This window comes from Pocillopora damicornis, chromosome 6 (assembly GCF_964200805.1).
Source record: "Pocillopora damicornis chromosome 6, jaPocDami1.2, whole genome shotgun sequence".
Classification (NCBI taxonomy): Eukaryota; Metazoa; Cnidaria; class Anthozoa; order Scleractinia; family Pocilloporidae; genus Pocillopora; species Pocillopora damicornis.
In genome coordinates, this window is record NC_142675.1 from 19,811,124 (window position 1) to 19,834,310 (window position 23,187).

General features: G+C 39.3%; 1 protein-coding gene across 1 annotated transcript; it reads left to right on the forward strand.

The window, feature by feature from the left end:
* The first annotated feature begins 1,052 nt into the window (after positions 1–1,052).
* Positions 1,053–23,143, forward strand: LOC113675317 (uncharacterized). The gene is made up of 33 exons (XM_089208816.1): positions 1,053–1,731; positions 2,542–2,653; positions 3,872–4,088; positions 4,973–5,314; positions 5,561–5,695; positions 6,421–6,486; positions 6,873–6,953; positions 8,437–8,526; positions 10,040–10,137; positions 10,755–10,835; positions 11,501–11,554; positions 11,697–12,231; positions 12,419–12,619; positions 12,796–12,855; positions 13,275–13,337; positions 13,857–14,000; positions 14,996–15,079; positions 15,531–15,599; positions 15,825–15,952; positions 16,292–16,363; positions 16,659–16,944; positions 17,514–17,547; positions 18,225–18,335; positions 18,942–19,026; positions 19,385–19,478; positions 19,933–19,998; positions 20,092–20,148; positions 20,621–20,731; positions 20,891–21,471; positions 21,909–22,009; positions 22,155–22,218; positions 22,433–22,582; positions 22,788–23,143. Exons 1-33 carry the CDS (start codon positions 1,659–1,661, stop codon positions 22,906–22,908), a joined length of 4,566 nt encoding a protein of 1,521 aa, XP_089064942.1. The 5' UTR covers positions 1,053–1,658; the 3' UTR covers positions 22,909–23,143.
* Positions 23,144–23,187: the final 44 nt, after the last annotated feature.

Consider the following 23,187-nt stretch of genomic DNA (forward strand, 5'->3'; position numbering starts at 1 on the left):
GAATGAAGAATTGCCGTTTGATTACACAGAGGGTAATATGGACGTCTTCTGTATATGTATAAGGCTTGTCTACAATGAAACACTATGGCAGTTATTTGCACGGATTCCAAAATTATTGAAGCGTGCATCTGCACCTCTCTCGATTATGAATAACATCACAGTACCGATCTTGCGGTATTTCGACTTTAAAGTCACTCGTTCTTCAGGTAGATTTAACCGAAAATGAGTGAATGAAAACGCGATTGCTGCGTGTTTGGTCTGATATACATTCTAAAAAGAACCTGTATTGTACCCTCGGCTCATAAACTTCACCTTGGCATGGAATACTCCACACGTGCTTTTTTACGCCCACATTAACCAGGTGTAAAAAAAGGCGAGTTTAACGATCGCTTATAAAATCGAAACGTTGATTTTTAAAATTTAACTTGTTTCAGATGCAGTGCAATAACTCGAGACAAACGCGGCAAAATATATACTGGCTGCGTGTTTGCGTTATTTAGACATATCCTAGCGATTGATCGCATTTTGAAACATAATGTTTTGTTTTGTAAGATCATTATCAATACGGGCTTAAAATGGCCATTTAGGTGTGTGTAGACCACAAGCTGTCCCCCTTTTTTCGGTTGACAAAAAAAAAAACAGAAAAAAAAGACAGCGAAAAAAAAAAGGTTGAATTCAAGTGCAATTCCCGATTTTCTTTTTTTTTTTTTCACTCGCACGACGGACTTTGCCGAAAAGAAAGAAATATTCTTAGTCTAAGGATTGTGATCACAGAGAACTATATTAAGAACTAAAGCACGACGCAGGTTAGGAACATTTAATTTTACTATGATCAGGTGTTGGGAAGCAAAACAGCGACTAAAGAGTGGCATATGCAAAACGCTTGGAAATAACATCTATGGCCAGTACTTGCTATTGTAATGTACAAGTTTATACAACAAGCTAAATTAAACACGCATTATGATTGGTCAGGCTTTCCTATCATCTATTGGAGGACTACTCATAGATTCCGTCAACATTAACAACATTTTGCTTCGTTTTCATGAATTAGCCTGCAGAACCGCAGTGATATTTTTGCGTTTTCAGGCGCTCGCCTTGGGCTTGCCTCAGTTCGCATGTAAACGCAAGGAAAAAAAAAAACACCTCCAGTTCTGCAGGCTACGTTATCACAGAACATATTCCTTTTTACCGTAGGTCTGTTTAGTGATAGGTCACAGAAGGCCATGCGGTGGTAGATTGCAGTCGCAGGAACACGGTATAGGACCTGAATACAAGATTCAGTCATTATTTATCCTGTGGGGGAAGAGGGTCGGGGATTTTGGTTGCGTCACAACATAATGAACCTGGTCCCCCCATAAGACTCTGTAATATTCTTATGATCCCCCTCTTTGGAAGTCAACTTTTTTTTGTCCCCTGTATTATAATCTTTTGGTGACAACCAATACAACCTCCGTACCCTTTGTGATCCCTAAAAAATCCTACGTGTACAGATGCTCTTTCCAGGCCCTACTCATAGAGAAAGAGGCTCGGTTACCTAGCCTGTCGTTCGTTGACAACAAATGGCGTCTCTATCACCGTTCAACTTGCTCGTACTAACTTGCATCAGTTTATTCGAAAACCACCGGTAGAAAATAATTTTTAAGAATAATTACACCATTATGGCTACTATGATCAACGGTCAGTTGATCCTGGAAGAGGAATATGATGAAAACTATCAACCGACAGAGCAAGGTAAATGAAATTTCAACTTTGCAGTTTTTGTCATGTTTACGTCTAAGTTCATCCAAGGTTTTAGTGATTGAAATAAAGCTCGGAATATTTTTCTAATTTGTTGGACACGGTGAAGGTCACATTGAGATATTGGTGGTTCAACTTTCATCATCAATTTTAATCCACTGGTCTGGCGATCGAAGATGCCCGATAGTAAATGAAATGTAGGTAGGCAACCGTGTAGACGTACAAATGCACTCTGATGTAGAAAACGTTAATCTGTTATAAGAGTTCTTTGGTTCGACGCTGTAAAAAAAGAAAAAAAAATTAACTAAAGCGGGTATATAATTTTAGAAATTTACCTCTCCCCAAAACAATATATAAATAACAATCTGCTACAACGTCAGATGAATAACAAACAACGTGTAACTACAGTTAAATGATCAAATGTATGGTCAGGCGAACACAAAATATACAATCAGGTTAGGAAAATAACGTTTCTCAAGACTTTTCTCTGACTTATTATTGTTAAGCAAATTTATCTTTGGTTTCTTTTGATCAACCATATATCAAGGAATGGAGTTTAACTAAGCATCTTTTTCATGTTTAACACACTTATCAACTTTGAAATCTTGTTAGTGCGAATGAGTTATCAATTCTGTTTCAAAACTGTCCATAGAGTACAAGTCTTAAGCAGTCTTAGCTGTTGAGACCTTAAAAAAGTGTACTTTTTATATTGTAATTTATCTATGAATTTTGGTATAATCTTTATGTTTGAGCGCTGAGGGGAATAGCACTGCATTTGTAATTTTTTTCAAATTTCCTTTGCAGAGATATTTGAGTATGCTCAATCAATAGGTATAGATCCTATTAACGAAAGAGATCTTCTGTTTATTGCAAGGGAAGGTATTGTTGCTCCTCTACCTACTGATTGGAAACCTTGGTGAGTAGAATAAAGCTTTAATCTCCATTAAACTTCCAAGTTTAGTAATAAACACTTTGACCAGATTTTAGTTATAAAAACAATAAGGAACTCTTACCAACTGAGTTCAAGGACTGTATTATAAGTTACAGACCAATTTTTTTCTGCTCAGATTTATGGCCTGAGCCCAAAATGGCAGCAAAAAAAGGAGGTTCTGTAACTTACAGTATGGGTTCAAATTTAGAGGAAAAGTTTCAATTCAGACATGAATAGTAGAGTGTCATGTAATAAAATACAGCCTGTTAAATTGACCAATCATCTAGTGCATGTACCAACTGAGAGATAAAATAAATGCACCCTATTCAATGGTTTAACCCTTTAACTCCCAAGATCTGATTGTTAATTCTCCCCACTAGCTGCTACACATTTCCTTCTAAATTGGTTCGAGAAGTTTGGTGTTAGATCAAGAAAAAACAACTTCTATGTGATAAGTTTAATTGTTCTCAATACCTGTTTTCTAGAAAATGTATGAGTATGATAGGGAGAAGTTGCCTCTCAATCACTTCTGGGAGTTAAAGGGTTAACATGCTTGTATAGTACTTGGGTATGCTTTGTGAGTTGGTGAAAGAAAGAAAATCAATATTATATTTTATAATTTAACACTTCATTCTCAGAGCCATAATTATAACAAATGTATAGGAGATAAATAGGAGAATTGTCATGTATAGTGCTTCAACCATAAAAATAAGGACTGTTTTCCAGAACTCAACCATTTATTTTATGAGGTCTCATAAATCACATGGCCTTAACATCACTAAAGGAATGGCATGCAGTGCATACAAACAAGATTAAATATATAAAATACTAAAAAAAAAAAATGTCAATGTGTAGCTGTGACAAGAATTGATTTTGAGATCTTCAGAATAAAAGGGCCAAGAGTGAGTAAGTCAATATGTACAAGTTAGTGAAATAACCTGTAACAGCACTTCTAGTGAATCCCTCAACTCCCAAGATCTGATTATTAATTCTTCCACTTAGTTAATACACATTTCCTTGTAAATTTGTTTGTAGAGAATTGGTTGTTTGATTGAGATAACAACTTCTATCTGATAAGTCTGTGTATTCTCATTACCTGTTTGCTGGAGAATGTGTGGATATTACAGGGAGAAGTTCTATTATAATCACTTCTTGGAGTGAAAAGGTTAATAACCTTTCCTTATTTGAACAATTATTTTTCAGTCAAGATGCCACTGGAGATATTTACTACTTTAATTTCCACACGGGTGAGAGCGTTTGGGATCACCCATGTGATGAATACTATAGAAGCATGGTTACTGAGGAGAGGAGAAGAAGAAGCACTTTGAGTGCGTCGGCAAAAAAAGACAATAAGAAGAAGGATAAAAAAGATGGAGGCAAAAAGATTAAGTCACTAGAGGGATCTTTAAATAAACAAAGGGTAAAATATTGATTGATATAACATGGATTTAATGAATTGTGCATTTAGTAATTCTTAAATTCTTCTTGGACACTTAACCCTTTAACTTCTAGATCAAATTTGTAATTCTCCCTACTGTCAACCATACAATTCTTATGATGTTAGTTCAGAGAATTTAGTATTGAATCAACTAATTATCCCCAAATTGGTATTTTTCTTTATTCTCAACACTTATTTGTTTGATTTTGTATTGATATTGTAAGGAGAAATTCTGTCTTGGTCACTCATGGGAGTTAAAGGGTTAAAGTTACAAGAAGGAGTTGACAAATCAACTGCATTATATTAATCATTATATATTTATCTACTTGTCTGATGATCAAAGATGACAAAAGCTGAAATTGGGATGGACACACAAATACACTTTGACGCAGAAAACTGCAATTAGAGGCTAAAGAACTTAAGAATAATGTTTTGTAAAATAAATTTCCATAACAAAGTCATTTAATTCTGGAAACCTTAGAACCTTTCCGCAAGTATTTTCATTCAGACATCAAACCCTCCGACAATAAACCTCAATAATTGCTTAATTATGCATGTAGCCTGAGCATTCTCATGGACACCCAGCAGTTTAGAGACAATTTTTGTACTTGAATTGTCATTAACTTTTGCTGGGATTCATTCATTCATTAGACAGCAAATACAGGCTGTACAATTATGAATCTTTCCCAAGCCTTTCCTTGCATAAAAAGGTCCTGTTTTAATTTTCCTGTTTCTTAACTATGCAGGCTTTTAGGAAAAGAATGAAAATGTTGGAACCCTTTCTCCAATTTGAAGATATCTTGCAGCTAATTTGAATTTTATTATTCTTTTCATTGGAAAGTGATTTGTTCAATGTCCTCTTTAAGTCTCTTAGCCCTGGTTTCGCACCACTGAAAGGTGAAGGTTCCTTAGCTCCATTGAGAGATTCATCTCCAGGACGCTCACTGGGTGGTTCCCTTGGAGCAAGTACAGGTTCCCTTGGAGGGAGCACTTTAGGTAGGGGCCCTCTTGGAGGGGGGTCTCTTGGAGGGGGCTCTCTTGGAGGGGGTTCTCTTGGTGGGACCTCCCTTGGAGGTTCTCTGGGAAAAAACCCACTAGGTGGAGGCTCTAGCAGTGGGCTTCGAACTAGTGGAAGGTTTTCAGGTGCAGAACGACATATGGATCCTTTCAAGCAGGCTCCTCTTGGTGGCGTTAAGGATTCACAAGGGGTAAGTTCAAGGCTTTCGATATTCAGTCCTTTCTTCTTTTGTCAAAAAATGTTAACCCTTTTTTTACAGCCAGTTTTGAAGCTCTCTATAATGAAGGTCAATTCTCTTTCCCATAGTTGGTTTGAAAAATTAGGATTCCACTGTTACATATATATAATGGTCATAGAGAATGTCAGCTCATCACATTTATTAACCAGTATGTTGGGTTTGAATTAATTTAAGTTTTGCTGCATTTATAAAAACCAGAAACAGTCAACAGGTCAAGAAAAGTTTGGTCGAGGAGTCAGCGATGGTAGTGGAACAATCACCCTAAGCACTGGATTAGGAGACAACATAAATCTGAACTTTATGACTGATCTTTCAGATGATGAGGAAGGCAAGGTATGTAATTAGTATACAGATTTCAGTTACCAAGGTAACGTATAGATTTAGCCAAGCCTAAAAGTGGAGCTTGCATTTTTTTTCCCCGCACGTCTCAAGGGCACAATGCCTTGCCCTGGCCAGGACTAGAACCCAGGTTGTCCGACTCGGAGCCCAGTGCACTGACCACTGGACTACTGGACAAAGCTGTGGCGTTGATGTGCCTGCGGTACAGTTGACCACGCATGTTAAAAGTAGCACCTTGTATGGTCGTACGGTTGTACATCCAAATTTTTTCAGCTTGATGGGTTACTACTATTTTGTATAATTATGGGGCTACACTCTGCGAGCTCCACTATTACCCTAATACCTTGGTTACCAAAATTTGTCAACCCTTTAGCTCCCAGAAGTGATAAACATGTAACTTTTCCCTATAATATCCATGCATTGTCAAGCAAACTGATAATGAGAATACTTAAAATTATTAGGTAGTAGACTTGTTATCATGATCTAACACCAAATTATTGTAACTAGTTATCAAGAAAATGTGTTGCAGCCAGAAGGGAGAATTAAAGATCAGATCATGGGAGTTAAAGGGGGTGATGAATTCTACTATTTTCCCCACATATTTTGAAAATCAGAAAATGTGGCTCCAAAACTTGAAGGTGCCACTCTTCATATGTGATGTTAATTGTTTCCCTTATATCTGGTCTGAAAAGATTTTGACGATTTGTTTTGATTTGCAGAGTGATCTTGGACGGCCAACAATTGATCTTGCTGGTGTATATGACGTAGGAGCACTTGGCTATGAGGTGAGTTTACTTGATGTATGAAGATACCTTCATTTAGCAAACATTAATGATTGAATTAAGAAATCTTTCAACAGGACTTCGTCTTCCAATCCAGTCTTTAATCATACTTGTGATTAACAAATCCTTTGTGGTCATCTAATTTTGATGATCAATTGTATGATTACAGACTAAATTTGACTCCACTTAGTCCTATTATAATGGTAACCATTATTTATAGATTCAATGTTAAACAATAGACTTCAGCTCAAGGCTGCAGAAAATAAACTATAGGATTTCAACTCCAGAACCTCTTTGTTTTGAGATATTAAAATTACTTACTAGGTTTTGTAAGATATGATTACCAGTTAGAGACTAAACACAAATCTGTTCTATTATTGTATTTTTAGGACTCAGAAGTGGAAGAAAGCTCAAATATCAAGACTCCTGCCACACCATCGATGAGTGATGTTGATGATGGAGAAGAAGTGGTGAGCACACTAAACTGACTTTTTGTTTTATAACTGTGCCTTTGGGGTCTGAAAAAGGTGATGTGCACTGTGCCAGTGTATGTACAGAGAGTCAATGGTCTAGGCCTTTGTAAAATTATTGCGGATGATTGAATGATGGACCTGATTGATATGAATTGATTTCCCAAATTCCCCTTTCACTCCTTTTAGTGAAAATTTTGAATTTTCTCCCATAAATCAAAATCCTATAATTTCAAGGGTTTCTTTGGGTCTTAGCAACATGTCTATGTACAACTTTACATCTGATGACATATGAAATTTTGGAGGGTACATGATTGGTAGGTCAGTAAATATATTCACATAGTGGTCTTTTATAATCATCTTATCACAACTTTTGGACGTAAAAAAATGGAAAGTCATATAAATGAAAAATAAGGTCTAATTATTTAAACAAAGATTAGCCATTGTTTAACAAAATTATGTCCTCAGTTAAGCTGCATTTTTTTTCTTTGTGATCTGTCAAGAGGGCCAAAAGCTAAAAATGGAAGGACATTTATTTAACCAAATCAACCCTCTTTTAAAGAAAGTCTGAGGCCCACTGATTGCGTAAAATGGTGGTGTAGGATGGTTTACAGTCAAGTCGCCCGAGAGTCATCTCGCCCGAAGTCATGTCGCCCGAAACCCGAGTCATGTTGCCCGAAATTTTGGTAATGTCGCTCGCAAAAAAAAGTCAAGTCGCCCGAAGAAACAAATACTAAAAAGATCTGAATTTCAGACTGTTAATAAGCAATAACGTCGAGATATTTTTATCGCTAAAGCGCTCTTTGTTTCCGGCAACACCATGTGGGAACCAAATTTCCGTTTTCGAATTAAAGGTTTAATCCTCACAAAATGAAAACTCTAATCACTAGGAAAACACAACTCAAAATCTCTGCTCTCTCAAAAACGTCCCCGATACGTATTTTTACGAGGTACGTAACTGGAACCGAGGCTCACAATTTCAAAACGAGGTTATCAGTCACGCAACTCCAAAAAAAAGAAAAAAACAGTCACGACACCATGAAGATTCTTAACGCGTTGTTCGCTTCCGACAACAAAATGCAGCGTTGTTCGTTTGGTATGTGTACCAAGCGAACAACGCTTCATTTTGTTGTTGGAAACGAACAACGTTTCCCTATGTCGTTAGGAACGAACAACGCTTTAAGAATCTTCATGGTGTTGTCGGAAACAAAGAGCGCTTTAGTGATAAAAAATTTCTCAACGTTATTGCCTATTTACAGTCTGAAATTCTGATCTTTTTAGTATTTGTTTCTTCGGGCGACTTGACTTTTTTTTTCGGGCGACATTACTAAAATTTCGAGCAACATGACTTAGGTTTCGGGCGACATGACTTCGGGAGAAATGACTCTCGGGCGACTTGACCGGTTACCGTGTAGGATAGACCTTGTGTGAATAACTGGCATCAAGTGTTTAAATTAATTGTGTTGATTTTGTTTCTGTACAGGACTTTGGTATCAACAGGACATTATCTGACAGACTGGAAGGAATGAGTGCAGAGCTTTTAAGTCCAGCACAAAGTGCTACCAAGTCAGAGGTGTATATTGCGATGTAAAAGACCCTTATTTGTATTTTGTTAGTATTTCTTTCATGAAAACAAAATGTGCCAATTTGCTCATGACTTGGCCATTTTCAACAAAATCAACACGTGTCTGTCATGCGTGTTGTGTTAAGTTAGCAACTGTCAAAGTTACCGGTCAACCAACTGACAGATTGACTGAATGCGGTTGTTTGCACAATGCTTAATACACTATAGCGAGAGTTTCCAAGTCAACTACTGAACTCCATGATCTGATTAGTTATTCTCCCTTCTATCATTTGCAATACATTTCCTTTAATTAGGTGAGAGAATTTGGTGTTCTATCTTGATCAAACAATTCGCTGGATAAGTTTTCTTTCCTCAATTCTTGTTTGCTGGATAATCTTAAAAATTTTCATTGGAGAAATCACATGCTGATCACGTGTGGAGTTGATTGATCATGTTTTCTTATTGTCTGAGTACGAGTAGTAAAAAAGACTGTTGTCTGTGAAAGTCAGCCACATTTTGAATGGTTTTATGTGAGCGGAAGTGACCTAAAAGTCGTCATTAGGTTCACCTCGTATGATAATTTGGGTAACCGGTCAAGTCGCCCGAGAGTCATCTCGCTCGAAACCTGAGTCATGTTGCCCGAAATTTTTAGTGATGTCGCCCGAAAAAAAAAGTCAAGTCGCCCGAAGAAACAAATGCTAAAAAGATCAGAAAGTCTTCATGGCTTTGTTTGAAACCAAGAAAAAGTTTCTCAAGCTTACGAACTGTCCGTGAGTAGGAAACAAGTACATACCAAACGAACAACGCTTTATTTTTTTGTTAGAAACGGAGAACGTTTTCCTTTGTAGTTAGAAACGAACAACGCTTTTAGAATCGTTACTCAAACATATTTCAATTCCGAGCGTACGATTGATTTCTGTGTAGTCAAAGTCTTCATGATATTGTTAGAAACCAAGAAAAACTTTCTCAAGCTTACGAAACGTCCGTGAGTAAGAAACGATTACATACCAAACGAACAACGCTGCATTTTGTTGTTGGAAACGGACAACGTTTCCCTTTGTTGTTAGGAACGAACAACGCTTTCAGAATCTTCATGGTGTTGTTGGAAAAAAAGAGCGCTTTAGTGATAAAAAAAGTTTCTCAACGTTATTGCCTATTAACAGTCTGAAATTCAGATCTTTTTAGATTAATTTGTTTTTTCGGGCGACTTGATTTTTTTTTCGGGCGATATAACTAAAATTTCAGGCAACATGACTCAGGTTTCGGGCGACATGACTTCGGGCGAGATGACTCTCGGGCGACTTGACTGTAAACCGATAATTTGCCACTACCCATTTATACTCTTGGGTGGAGAGTAGCATTGTGAGAGTAAAGTGCACCGTATCTTGCCTAAGGACACAACATTATAACCTTTCCAGGTTTCAAACCCAGACCTCTTGACCCGCAGTTCAGTGTCTTAACCACTAGGTCACCCTATTTCCTCCCCAAATGAGCTTGTGATGTTTCCAAATTTTCCTTCCAGGCTCAAGCTGGTGGACTTGCAGCTGTGAGCAGTAGTGTAAGGACGATGGCTGGGGTGAGGAGTAGTGACATTTTGATTCGAGATCCAAGTCCTTCAAGGTAAACAACAATGACTACAATAGTACTGTAATTGGATGATGGCAACACCCAAAACCGTCTACGACAAATAAGACAAGAGGAAAGAAACGAATAAAGCACACAGATACTATTCAAGAGAGTCCAACCCCTAATGTTTAGACTAATTGATTACGCACAGACGCAGCTTCTTAACTTCATCTTCTTCTTTGGCCAAACAAAACGAGAAACATTCTCATGCAGAAACAGGTCTGGGCTCTTTCTTACCTCTACCAGGCCTTAAACTATCGACAACTTTTGTTTTTTTTCTCAATTTCTGAGTAATTTCCATTTTAATCGAGTGGATTGAGGGGCTTAGGCAACTATGACTCCTGAATGTTGGTTTTATTAAAGGTTGTGGAGCTTTCCGGCATTTTCTCCTGCTTGTAAATGGATAATAAAAAGTGTTGTAGGTTTATCCTTTCTTCCCGCCCTCTCCAGCGTTTCCCTAACCTTTCTCACCCCACCCCCCCCCCATTTTGTCTAGTGCCTGAAAAGTTGACAGATGCCCACTTATTACTCCCAGACTCACGAGTAATCCTTAACTTATATCTTAAATTTGGTGTGTGTGTGTGTGTGTGTGTGTGTGTTTCATTTCTTAGTAACAAGGAGAGTGGTGTAACAACGAATAAGGAAGAAGACAGGTTACAGAGAGCAACGTTACAAGCAGAAGCTGCAGAAAGGTAAGAGAGAGAATATATCTGAAAATCCCAGTTGTATCGTCAAGTGAAGGGCCTTTTTTTACGCAGTAGTTATCAGGGTTTTAACGCTGCAACAATCAGAGCGTTACAAACAGTTTTACCAGTGACACCTGCTAAGCTGCATGTCTAAAAACTGAAAGTAAGGTCGGACGAAGGGTACATGTAGGACGCACGAATCTACAATTGTAGGTATAAGGACACCAGAAACAAAGCTGTAAGAATTAACACAATTTAAAACAATTGAGTGTCCTAAAACCAAAACCATAGTAATATAAGCCGTAAATCAGGGCAAAGAAAATATATCCAAGAAGCCAATGAGAACTCCAAGTGAAAACAAGCAAACACGGTTGACGCAATCGCAATTGTTTTGGTTTTGAATCTCATTGGTTGATAAAGTGGTGTAAGTTTTTTGGACCAATCACCGAGTGAAGTAAAGTAAAACTAATTAATCAATGCAATCTCGGATTGAATGTCCTTGGTTGAAAAAATGGCTTGCGTTTTCTGAGACCAATCACAGAGCGAAGTAAAATGAAACCAATGCAATCACAGATTACTTTCGACGGTCAATCGAAAATTGCTCTAAGTACTGATGATGCAATTCCTTGGTGGCTGTTTAGTGTTTTGAATCTTCATGTCTTCAATTGCAGAAGAGCAACAGATCAGAGGGAACAAGAGCAAGCAGAGAATCAGGAAAAAGAAAAGTAAATATAAGCTCTCTTTATCTCAAATTTAAAAAACCCGGGTATCTTTTTTACAGTGTCTATGGTAATCATAAGTCTGATACAGTTCTACCTTGAAAGTTTGGTGATGTCACTGTCAGCAAAATTACGATGTGTTTTGTAGGCTAGCAAAAGAAGCAGCCAAAGCAATCGAAGACATGAGGAAAGCCACTGAGAAAGAACTGAACGAGGCAAAGCAGAAACTACAGAAAGAGAAAGAAGATGCTCTGAGGAAGCTCCAAGAGCAATATCGAAAAGAACAGGACAGTGAGGAAGAACGACTGGCAAAGGAACACGATGCTGTGATGAAAACACTCGGAGAAAAAGCCAGAGAAGACGCTTTAGAGGAGGAAGCCATGTTACAGGAAGGTAAACAGGATGCGATGCGGAAACTAAAACAGCAGATACAAAGAGAACAAGAACAGGAAGAGGCTGAACTGAGAAAGGAAAAGAAAGAGGCTTTGAAAGCACTCAGAGAGGAGCTGGAAGAACAGGAGGAGCAAGAGAACGACAAGATGGCGGAAGAACGGGAGAAAGCTTTGAGGAAGATGCGGGAGACGTTTGCAGCTGAAATGGAGGAAGAAAAACAGAAGTTGAAAGATAAAGAGAGCGAAGTTGTAGAGCAATTAAGAGAGAAATTAGAAAAAGAAAAAGAGATGGTACGTTTGAAAGGGAGGCTGTTTTAAAATACTTCGCGTCGAATCATTTTCAGAGAAATATCCTGCCCTTCTTAGTAAAATGTTACATGCTGTTTCGTTAAAGTCCCTCGTAAAAAGAGCCTTGAACGCATGTAAATGCGCAATTTGAATGCATATCACTACTTTTATTATAATTCATATATTGCAGGCGTTGGAAGAGCTGCAGCAAAACAATGAGTACGAACTACAACAACTAAAAACGGAGCTAGCCGAGAAGCACGAGAAAGCATTGCAGGAACTGAAGAGTGATTTAGAAGTGGCGCAAAACAGCGAATTAACTGCTGCGCGCAGATCTGCGGCGGAATCCAAAGCTAACTTCACTATGAGTATGGACTCACTGGATGTAGAGGTAAAAGTGATCTGGAAGTTCTCTTCACCCTTTTGCATTGGTTGCTTATAGTTATTGTTCAGACGATTTGGTGGTCGAAGGAAGTTTTCCTTTTTTGTCGGAAAAATCCCAGACGGCGTCTTGTTCACGCCTAGGAAATTTCTTTCGCTAATTATTATTTTTGTCTTTCCTGAAAGGCTCAACAGGAATTTCAGAAAAGGAGAAAAGATTTAGAAGCTAAGAACGAGAAACAGCTAGTAAGTTGAGCGACTATTTGGCGAAATTTTGAGGACCTAGTAACTGTTCACTGTCGCCACTTCGACCGATTTCTTTCGTTTGTGGCTGAGAACGTTGCTACTTCTCCTGAATAGAATGCCAGTGTTAAGCCCTCAAGCAAATTTCTTCGGGTCGCAAGGACACTTTACAGCTACTCTGGTGGGGGGGGGGGGGTAGAGTAGAGTAGAGTAGAGTGCCCACGAACACAACACATTGACTCCAGCCAGGTCTCGAACCCAGACCTTTCGAAGCAGAGTTCAGCTCGGTAACCACTCGGCCGCCGCCACGCTCTTTTCACCCTTGAGTTCAGTTTTTTCAACAGATACCATTTTTGAAAGGATTCACCTTTTAAGAGTCAAAATTTCCGTTGTTAACTTTTTTAAACCTTTTTTTTTTGTAGGAGGCTTTGCAGAAAGAATACGAGAAGAAAATTTACAGCATAAAACAAGAGTGGAAGGAACAGGTAATGTAATTTAGCAAAATATTCTCCTTAAAAATTGGGGAATTCGTGTAAAGCAATTTTCATTCGATTCTCGTGAAACCAAAACCAAAGTTATTACAACAGCCAATCACAATAAAGGCTTTTGTCATCATTAGCCAATGAGGACTCAAAGTAAAAACGGGCCGGTAAACTTCCAAATGCGCGGGAAGACGCAAGCGACCAAGTCACGATTGGTTTTCGTTTGGCCTGTGATTGGTATAGAGCGTGGCGCGAGTTTTCTAAACTAATCACAGACCGAAGTAAAATAAAACCAAGGCAAATCTGGATTACTTTTGACATTCATTCGAAAAGTAACCTATTCAGAGAAAGCTATTTCATCGCAGGTTCCCGCGGCATTTTTCCAGGTTTCCAGGAAATTTGGGTATGGAGAGGCACTATGAGAAAAAAAAATGGCCGCGCATGGCTTGAATATATTTCCATTTGTATGCTCTACTTTACTGAATGGTGTATTTCACGCGCTTGTTATAATTGTGTGAACAGGAGACCAAGGAAAGATTTGACTTGAGCGAGAAATGGGAAAAGGAGAAGAGGAACTTAACAGAAGAACACGAAAAGAATATGAACAAGCTACGACAGGAGATGGAAACTAAGAAGAACCAGCTGCAAAGTGAACTCAACCAAATGGTTTGTTTCTACTTTGTGTTTCCGAAAATGACTTCTCAGGTTCAAATACGAGTAGAGGCACTGCATGGCCGTGGGAAAGTGGGCTTGAAATACGCGCTGCTAGGCACCAGTTTCTTGCTTCCTACTGAGTTTCGGTTTTAACCATTGGTTGAAATGTTTTGAAGAACTATGATTACTATGAACTATGAGGCTCATGGTGTGGCAAGGGTTGCTTTTTGGCTCTTCTGCCAGCTTAGTACAAAGCTACGTTATTTGATCATCACGTAGTTCAGTAGTGGAAGCATAAGTTGCAGACGTTTACACCATTGGCACATTTCTTCTTTATGCTAAATGCGAAAAACTTTGAACGTCAGAGAAATCTCGAATGCGGAGTGAATTGAGATGGCGGTCGGAAAGAGTCCAACGTGAGATTTTTCGCCTTACGTCCGCCGCCCAAGTCGTGTTTCTCTCCATCAAACGTGTCCAGTTTTTTTGTAACAGTTTATTCGCCGTTAACGCTAAAATTAATAAAAATATCATTAAGTGGCCGTAAGCAATCAAGCAATGGCAGTCATGTTTTCTTAAATACAATTATCTTGATTTAGAAATTAGATATTCAATGTCGTATTTAAAAGATCTACACCATCATTTGTGCCTCGTTGCAGAAAATTTAGCCCCAACTTTTTTCGCTGTCTTTTGCAATCTGCTGGTTTTCCCCTTCTCCTTCCCGGCCATCTTTATTCGTAATACTTGTTCTGTTGTGACCTCATAGGTGTTCTTCTATTTTACCGATCTAATATTTTATAGTTTATGTCAAGGTGAAGTTGGTTTTGCTTGGCGTTCAGATTAAACGCTGAGCGGAAATTTCGTTTTCGAAGTCTTTAACTTCAGTTTCGCTAGTGGCTTAAGTTACAGAATTCCCCTCACTAAGATTTGTTTTCTTCGCGAACAATTTCGTTTTATACAAACTTAATGTACTGTTAAATAATGGTAGTTTTTTTCAATTGAAATATCAGGAAGCAAGTATGGCAACCAAACGAGACAATCTTAACAAGCTGCGCGAGGCACTGGAACAAGAGGAGGAAGAATTAGCCGCCAAGGTATGCCAACTTGAACTGTTTTTTCCGTTAACATTCAATATCATTAGGAAAGGTTGCGGTCATACTTCGTGTTGAAATACAACAATGATAAAGCATGATCGTTTGTTTCGCTGTAATTTAGATGTGGAGCGCGATGTGTCTACTGCAAAGTGTTCGTTTTCTTCAGGCGATGAGTTCCATTGATTACATTTGCTAGGGTGAAATCGCAGAATCTGGTGGTTTGACCGCCATAAACTTAAAGCGTTAAATCTTTGATATTCCTTACTCACTAGTTACGAAGACTCGTGCTTGTCAGTTTCGCTTGTCAGTTTCACTTGTCACTGCAATAATAAAAACAATTTTTCTGCTTGCTACAGCACATACGTTTGGAGTTTCGCCGATGAAAGACTAAAATCTTTCCTTGATACTCATGAATATTTTCCCTAAAGCCTCTTTGGTTCTTTTTTCATAGAGGAGAGCATTGGAGGAGAATCAAGAGGAAATAGAGGAGGAGAGAAAGCGACTCGTGCAGCAGAGAGAGGTAATTTTAAAAAAACTTCCCATGCACTCCTCTGATTAAAAAGCCAGTTCTCCTGACAGATGCATTCCTTCGTTGTCTAATGTTGAGAATTTGTTATTATATCAAAACTGTGATTCCTCGCTGGTATATTCTTAGTTTTCCTGTGCTGTGTGCTTAACACTGTGTGTTTTTCTTTTTGTTGCTATCAATGTAATGTCACGTGGTTTTATCGTCTCTTTCCCGCAGGCTCTAGCTCGAGCCGGCGAGCAAGCAGCGGCATCGACAGGACAGGATGAAACACTCGCAAGGCTTCAGTTAGATGAGATCAAGGCAGCCATCTCAAGTAGTGAACGTGACTTAAACAAATTAAACAGGTTCATGTTTCGAATTTCGTGATATTAATTTATTAATTCGGTATTTAACGCTTTATTTTTAACTCAACCCTTTAACCCCTGAGGCTGACTAGCATCTAAGTTCTCCTTACAGTGTCGTTGAGGTCATGAGAATAACGGAAACTATCAGCAACTTAAGACACTCCCGATTGAAAACAACCTCTCCTTGTAGGTACCACAGAAAATGTATAAGGAGCAGTAGGGAGAATATACACATTGATGCGAGAGTGTAAAGGGTTAATGACTCACCATACCAGTTGATTTTGGGATCCAACACGAGGGTGGTATGAGATATCAAGTGGTTTCTTTTCTTGTTTACAGATTGAAAAAGAACCTTGAAATCGAATTGGACAAGTTAAGCAAAACTAAACAAGAGCTTCAGCATGATATCAGGTTGGTTACCAGACTGCGTGATGCTATCTTCCAGCTTCGACCGTTACACACGAATATCATTACGTTACCTTATTGTTAATCACGGGTTTCAAGAAAATCGGGTTACCAGTGCTCCACCGCCGCCTTTAAGACCTCTTACCGCTGTCTGTTGAGCCTGCGAGCAAGCTTTCGTGTTTGAGTTTCGCCTCACGACCTCTTTGACGGGCACAGCTACTCGTTACACCATAGGCAGGTGTTTATAGAAAGAGTTCTGAGTATTCTTGTAATTAATCCTCTTTTAATTGCTTCATCACAGCAATCTTACGAAAAATCTGAAAGAACTGAAAGAAAGTTGTCGAAAGCAGAGTGAAGAGCTACAAGACCTTCTGATTCAGCGAGATAAACTTCAAGAAGAAACCATCACTAACGGTGAACACGAAGACACCCTGGTAAATGACAATGGTCTTGATAAGCCAGTGGCCTCCACATCGAAAGTTAGAGATGTAAAGAAAAGGCCCAAAAATCAAGGGGCTGATTTGGGTTCTGAAGATGAAGCCCTGCATGTCGAGGACCTGGAACCTCCTGGTGTTTCCGCTACTCAGGTACCTTCCTTGACCGTATCAACAAACGCCTCAGTTTTAATGCCAGCGCTTTTCCAGCGGTTTGCCTTTCAGGCAAGGAACGCCTTCGTGTCCCTATTTTTAAGACCTATACTTCTATACACCCTTAATTTTTCTTTACTACGGTATAATTTGACCGAAAGAAAGAACACTAAACTCTTACAAACACAACAACTGTATTAAACAACTTGTAATACTCTTACTTGGGAGCGACTCTTACAGACAATACAGTAATTATCCTTTATAAACTTACTCAAGCCCACTACAAACTATAAGTTAGGTAACCACTGATACAATCTCACAGTTATCTCCAAAGTTCCTCGAAATAAACAATCTTCCACAATACAGGTGTAGCTCTCTCGGTATAGCTTTCCAGATAATTAGTCTCTCCCGAAAACCACAACAGCTAACTACTACTATAAGACTGAGACCTTATATACATTTACAAAGTATTCTAGAACATTTCCGGAAGCTCACAACACAACTATTTTAGTTGTATTACATCAAAACTACGTGACCGTTCAAACAAGAATATTAATTTTTTTTTATAGGGCAATCGTCTGGTACCACCTTCAGACATGAAAGGTACTATGATTATAATTATTAATGATTAATTAATCAGTAATGCGATTTGATCTGTTATATTATCAGAGCAGGCACGTTAGTGACTCTCACTTCTCCTCCGGGTAAAATCCCCCGATAATATTGATTGATAATATCAATCAAATGCTCAATTCCACATTAAATTTCAGATCTAAAACCCAATTTAGTGTCATGAGGAGGGCTTTCTTATAGAACGTGTACAGTAAATTGGGATTGCCTTTGCTTTTCTTCACTTCGTGATTGGTTCCAAAAATTCGCCCCTCCTTCTCAACCAATCAGATACAACAAAACGGAAGCCAATCGTAAACTAGTTGCTTACGTTTCCTAGCGTGAGAGTCCATTTACAATAATTCTCTCATTAGTGCATTGTAATTTTGTCCTTTATTCTGATAGTCCGTTTTGATTCCACAGGTTTTAGTTCTACGACGTGCAGTAGAAAAGCGCTCTAATGCTTTAAACTAGATGCATTGTCGGTAAAAGGCACACAGCAGTTTATTTTAAGCAAGGCTATGTATTTTAAGACTTCGTGGCGATAATCTGAGTTCTCTTTCATCTCTAACTTCTCCACTGCCTTAAGTTATCATGTTGGAATGTTCTTTGCAGTTCGATTCTTTACAAATTTGATCTCCCTCTCTAAAGTGTTGGTATTTTGTTTACAGTTCGTTCAGACAGCGAGGACCTTTCCCCAGGTGAATTCTCTCCCCGGGCACCTGTGCATTCTACGGCCAAGAAAGGCTCAGCAGGAGTCCGAGCACCCACTTTCGATTTAGGTGAGCGATAATGTATGTCACTGCAGGTTAGACCAATTCTAAGCTCAGAAAACGGACGCCGCTCTCTCAGCCAATGAGATGCAAAGCTAAAGGTTCGCGTGTTTACCTGTACTTGACGCCAGGTTGGTATGTGTTGTGCGTTATTTACTTCTGGCTTCTCGTGACATTTGCAATTTCCGGTCACTATTATTACCAGGATTTTGGTTTTACAACTCACAGTTGAAAAGCGCTCAGATACTAGTTTAGTACAAATTTGTCAACGTTCTTTTACGAATGCTGCGATCTGCTTAGTTACGCCACTTGCTATCTATTCCATGATAGATTGTGAGTCAGGTGATTTGCCCGACAAGCTGCAGTTGTAAACAAAATGAATCGTAACCATAAGCATGTCTTGTTCTTAAGCGTTGAATTACGAGTAGATTTGTACTAAAACAATTAGATTACTTGCTCTCGATTTCTATGCGTGATAATTGATAAGGGGTTCGTCTTCGTCAAATAACACGTGATAGAAATCTCGAGCTCGTCTAATTGTTCAGTATAAATATTGGTAAAGGTATTGTGAAGTTTCTTTCGGGGCTGATTACGTATTCTTATAATGTTTTGTAGCGGACATATCATCTGATGAAAGTTCTTCCGAGGATGTCCAAGGAACCTTTTTGTATTTAAAGAAGAAAGCTGAACTTCGTAACAGGTGAAAAAGTCACACATTAGACAGTCCTGCATTGTTATAAAAAGCACTAAACTTGGAAAATTAGATTACCAGGATAGGGTTTAGCTAAGCTCTGGTGCCTCTGAGAATAGAATTTGATGAAAAGTTGTGTTGGTTCTGTACCTTCATCAGCATCACAGAGCAGTTCCTATTTAATTTGAGAGCGTAATCCGGCGCTCAAGGCAGTCTTGGCGCCGCGTGAACTTTTGGGAGCGAGGCACTCGGAAAAGCGAGTCGAGACTTTTTCTCCGATTTTTATTGATTTGCGCGAGAATTCAAGTTGGAAAGAAAAGGACTGGTCAACAAGTTTGGACTAAAAAGTTCGTGCTTTTTCTTGCAGTGAATTGAAAAGCCGCATTGCGCAGGAAGGAGATGCTATAACAAGGGCAAAGGAGTTCTTACGACGACAACGGCGCTCTGTGCAACGAAGACAAGTAAGCAGAATTTTAGATTAGGGTTAAACGGGTACGATTCACCTCCACCTGATGATATCTTTAATAGATGCACTCAACAATTTTCAAAAACTTCATTGATTTATTATGAACATATCACAATTTCTTCATGTAAAAGACCTCCAAGAAATTCTTTGCTTGAAAGATTAACGGAAAGCGTTTCCCGCAATGATCCTTGATCTCGAGTATCAAGTTATATAGGCGTAGGATAATGTTTTTGTTTCATGCCAGATTGTGACTTTTAACGAAACTATGTGATTTAAATGGTGCCAGTTGGATTCCTTACCTGTAACCCACGGTGGAAAAGCGTCTTATTAAGAGAGATAAAGAACACAGCTAGTCACCTCGTATTGCGATAACATACGATAAATGGGCCAATTCTGATCCGATTACAGACTGTACATCTTTACGTAGCAAGTGTTTTCCTCCTCATCAGGTCGCTTTAGAAGACGCTCGGAAAGAATGGACAAATGATGTGTCGCGGAACATTTCACGAGGAAAGGTTTGTTTTAACATGCATAATTCAAACTACACTGGAATGGTGAAAGTAATTAAAGAAAATTTTACACATTGACTCCTCTTCCTCCTTTTGCAGCCGCTGTCCAGTCGTAATGCTAATTTCTTGGAAGATGTAAGAACACGCTTAGACGAGGTAAAGACGGTTTTCCTTTTAGATTAAAACTCTGGAAAGTACTCAACCATTTTCCGTCGCGCCTGGTCTTCTTCCCTTTCTCCTTTTCCCTTTTGAGGAGGACCACAGGAAAAGATTTTTGGAAAACTTGAGGGTAGTTTTCCAGTAAGTGTCGAAAGTCGCAGGGTATTAATTTGGTTTTCACTCCATTGCGCCCTTTGATTGGTCAAGAAATATCACACTACCCTCACAAGAAAGTAGCGACTGGTTCCTTTTGATGGTTTCCTTTGCTCTGTAAGGTCTTTTTGATTACTTTCGCTTTGGTTCTTTAGCACCCGATTTAAGAGGTGAGGGTGTTTACTTGCCTAGAATTGGCAAACTGACCGATTGTGGTACATATGATTCTTATACAGCTCGGCCAGATGTGTTCTTGTCTCCATGCACTCTTGTTCATTTAGGAGCCTTACACTGTTGATATTTTGTTGTTTCCCAGGAGGAAGCGGAGCTTGGAGTGGTAATGGACAACATGACCGCTGGCCAAGAACTGCTGAGACAGAAGGAAGATAGGCTCAGGGTTTTGGAGAATGCCTTGTTAGGCGGAATGGTAAGCTATTATCGTTGCTATTATACTCGAACTTATCTTGCTTGAAATTGATGGGTTTTAATTAATTTCGCGATGCGCATCAAGTGCCAAATTCTCTCAACTAACGTGAACAGTACCACCCTCTTTAAGTGTTAGGAATGTTTTCTTTTTTATTTACAGTCAACTGCCTCGGACTCAGAAGACACGTTCCTTGGGTATTCCAAAAACGCTCGTCCAACAAGAGACAGGCACCGTCCACGGAAAACGCCGCGTAAGACTCTTGATGATGACGACAGCAGCGGCATCAGCAGTAGCGACTATGGTGACGTCATAAGCGGAAACGTAAGAAGAAGTGACGTCAAGATGGGCAGCAGACAGCCGAAAATGGCCCTTCCCAGAAACCTGAGGAAACCCTCCACTGGTGAAGACAGCTCCGAAGCCGTTCATTACTCTTTGCAGCAGATAAACACGGACTTGGCGCGAATTTTAACATTACTTCAATCTCGTGCACCATCCTTTACTTACCCAAGTGTCACGCCGGCCCCCTTCAGGGCTAAGCATGTCACGCAGCCGTTTCCTGATGCCCTCAGAGAGCCGCTTGCCGCGCCTGTTTATCCTGAAGGAAGTCGGGCCAGTAAAGCCCAGGCCCCTTATCAGTCTGGCACAGCAACAGAACCTTATCGTTCGAGAGGTGCTGGTGTTCCTGTGGTTCCCACCGGAGGTCCTGCGGTACCCAGCCGTCAAGGACAAACTAGTACTTTGTGAGTTTTTTCGACGATTTCTTTTCAGAGGGGTCGTTGTCCCTGGTATATCCTAGCATAGACCGGTATATCCTAACCAAGGCCATGCTTCCTTTGTTACATGTTTTGCCAGTATTGGACCAGTATTGGACCAGTATTCTGTATGATGGAGCCGCAATACTCCCAGTCGCTTTATGCTAATCAAATCAAGAAGCGCCACAATACAATAACGGTTTTCCTAAAATGCGGCGGGCTTGCTTGAGGTTAAATAACTATTGCAGTTGGATTTACCTGTGTGTCATTCTCTTTTAAATTACCATACATATGCTTATTTCCTTTTGTACTTGATCGATCGGATTGAAAGTCTTACTCAGGACACCATTAAGATTAAAATTTCACGAGTGCCGTACACATTAGAACGCTTAGATCTAATTCATCTGTTTTATCGTTTGCCGCAGCAATCCTTTGAATAGCGCCCCTCCGCAATTCCAGGCTCCGTACAGAAACCAAGAGAGCACTGAGTCACAACTGGAAAGGAAATGGAGATCCTACTTTGGAGGTGACGTTCACATCTTGACTAAACAGCAACGATTTTAAAAACATTGAAGAATATAAATGGCTTAATTTGAGTGCTAACGTATTTTTATCTCCATTCGCATGATTATATCGTAGAGAACACCATGCCATTTTATTTCCTATTTCAGATCAGTCACGTGACTCGCCAGCCTCACTTTCTCTCGGACCTACCATTAGTCTGTCGGGGTCAAGGTACGTAAAATGATGCACTTTCTTTTTATAATCTGAGCTGGGTGTCGCAAGGAAATCCGAGAGTGGGGTTTTTTTTTTATTTTTATTTTTTAACTCGGGCTACGCTAACAACACAACTGTATTATTTTTCTAATTTTGGTTGGACGACACCTATATGAATAGGCTGTCATTCTCTCTAAGATTTCTTCTCCTTTTAATGATTTACCGTCAAAAGGGAGCCAGCAACCGTGAAGGACTGGACCTCGGAGAAGGAGTTAAGCACCGCTGAGCGATTGCAGTCTCATGCCGAGTGGCTTCGTAATTTTCGGCGCGAGGCAGGGCTGCATGTTAATAACGCAAGGGGGCTGGAAGAAAGAGCAGTTTCGTATCCTTTTCCGTTTTTAACTTAGTTTTTTTCAGGTCTATATATCAACTAGGTGGGCTATAATAGCGTTAAATACTAGAAATCGCGCCTCAGTTTGTTCTTATATATAGAAAAAAATTACTTTTCGAGTAATTTCGTAATTAACGGGACAAATTGCTGCAACGAATGAAAAGGAACAAAGAATTCATCCTTAACTCGTTCCTAGATTCCCCTCTAGCCAAGGATCAGCGCGAGACTTTCCGCCAGGGATGTCAAGTGGTCGTTCGTCATCATTCAGGCCTCCTCGGCTAACGCTTAATGAAAATAATGAAATTCGTTGGGTTTGATCGCAGTTCTACAAAAGCGTTATCAAGTTCCTAGCGGTGCTGAGTTTCAAAGGAGTACGTTTAACGTAAGAAAATTCTGGAAGAAATTTTAATGAAAAAACTGATGCTTGCGTTATAGAGGCAAGACTTGACTATGTCTGAGGAATTGACGATTTTGTGAAAGGTGGTTTTTGTGTGTGATTAGGGTTTACACTCGTGATTGCAGGGAATCTGATTAAAGCAGTTGAAAAACTTCTCTGTTTGCTACTATTTGTCAGGTTTTGCTCTGCTAAGCAATCT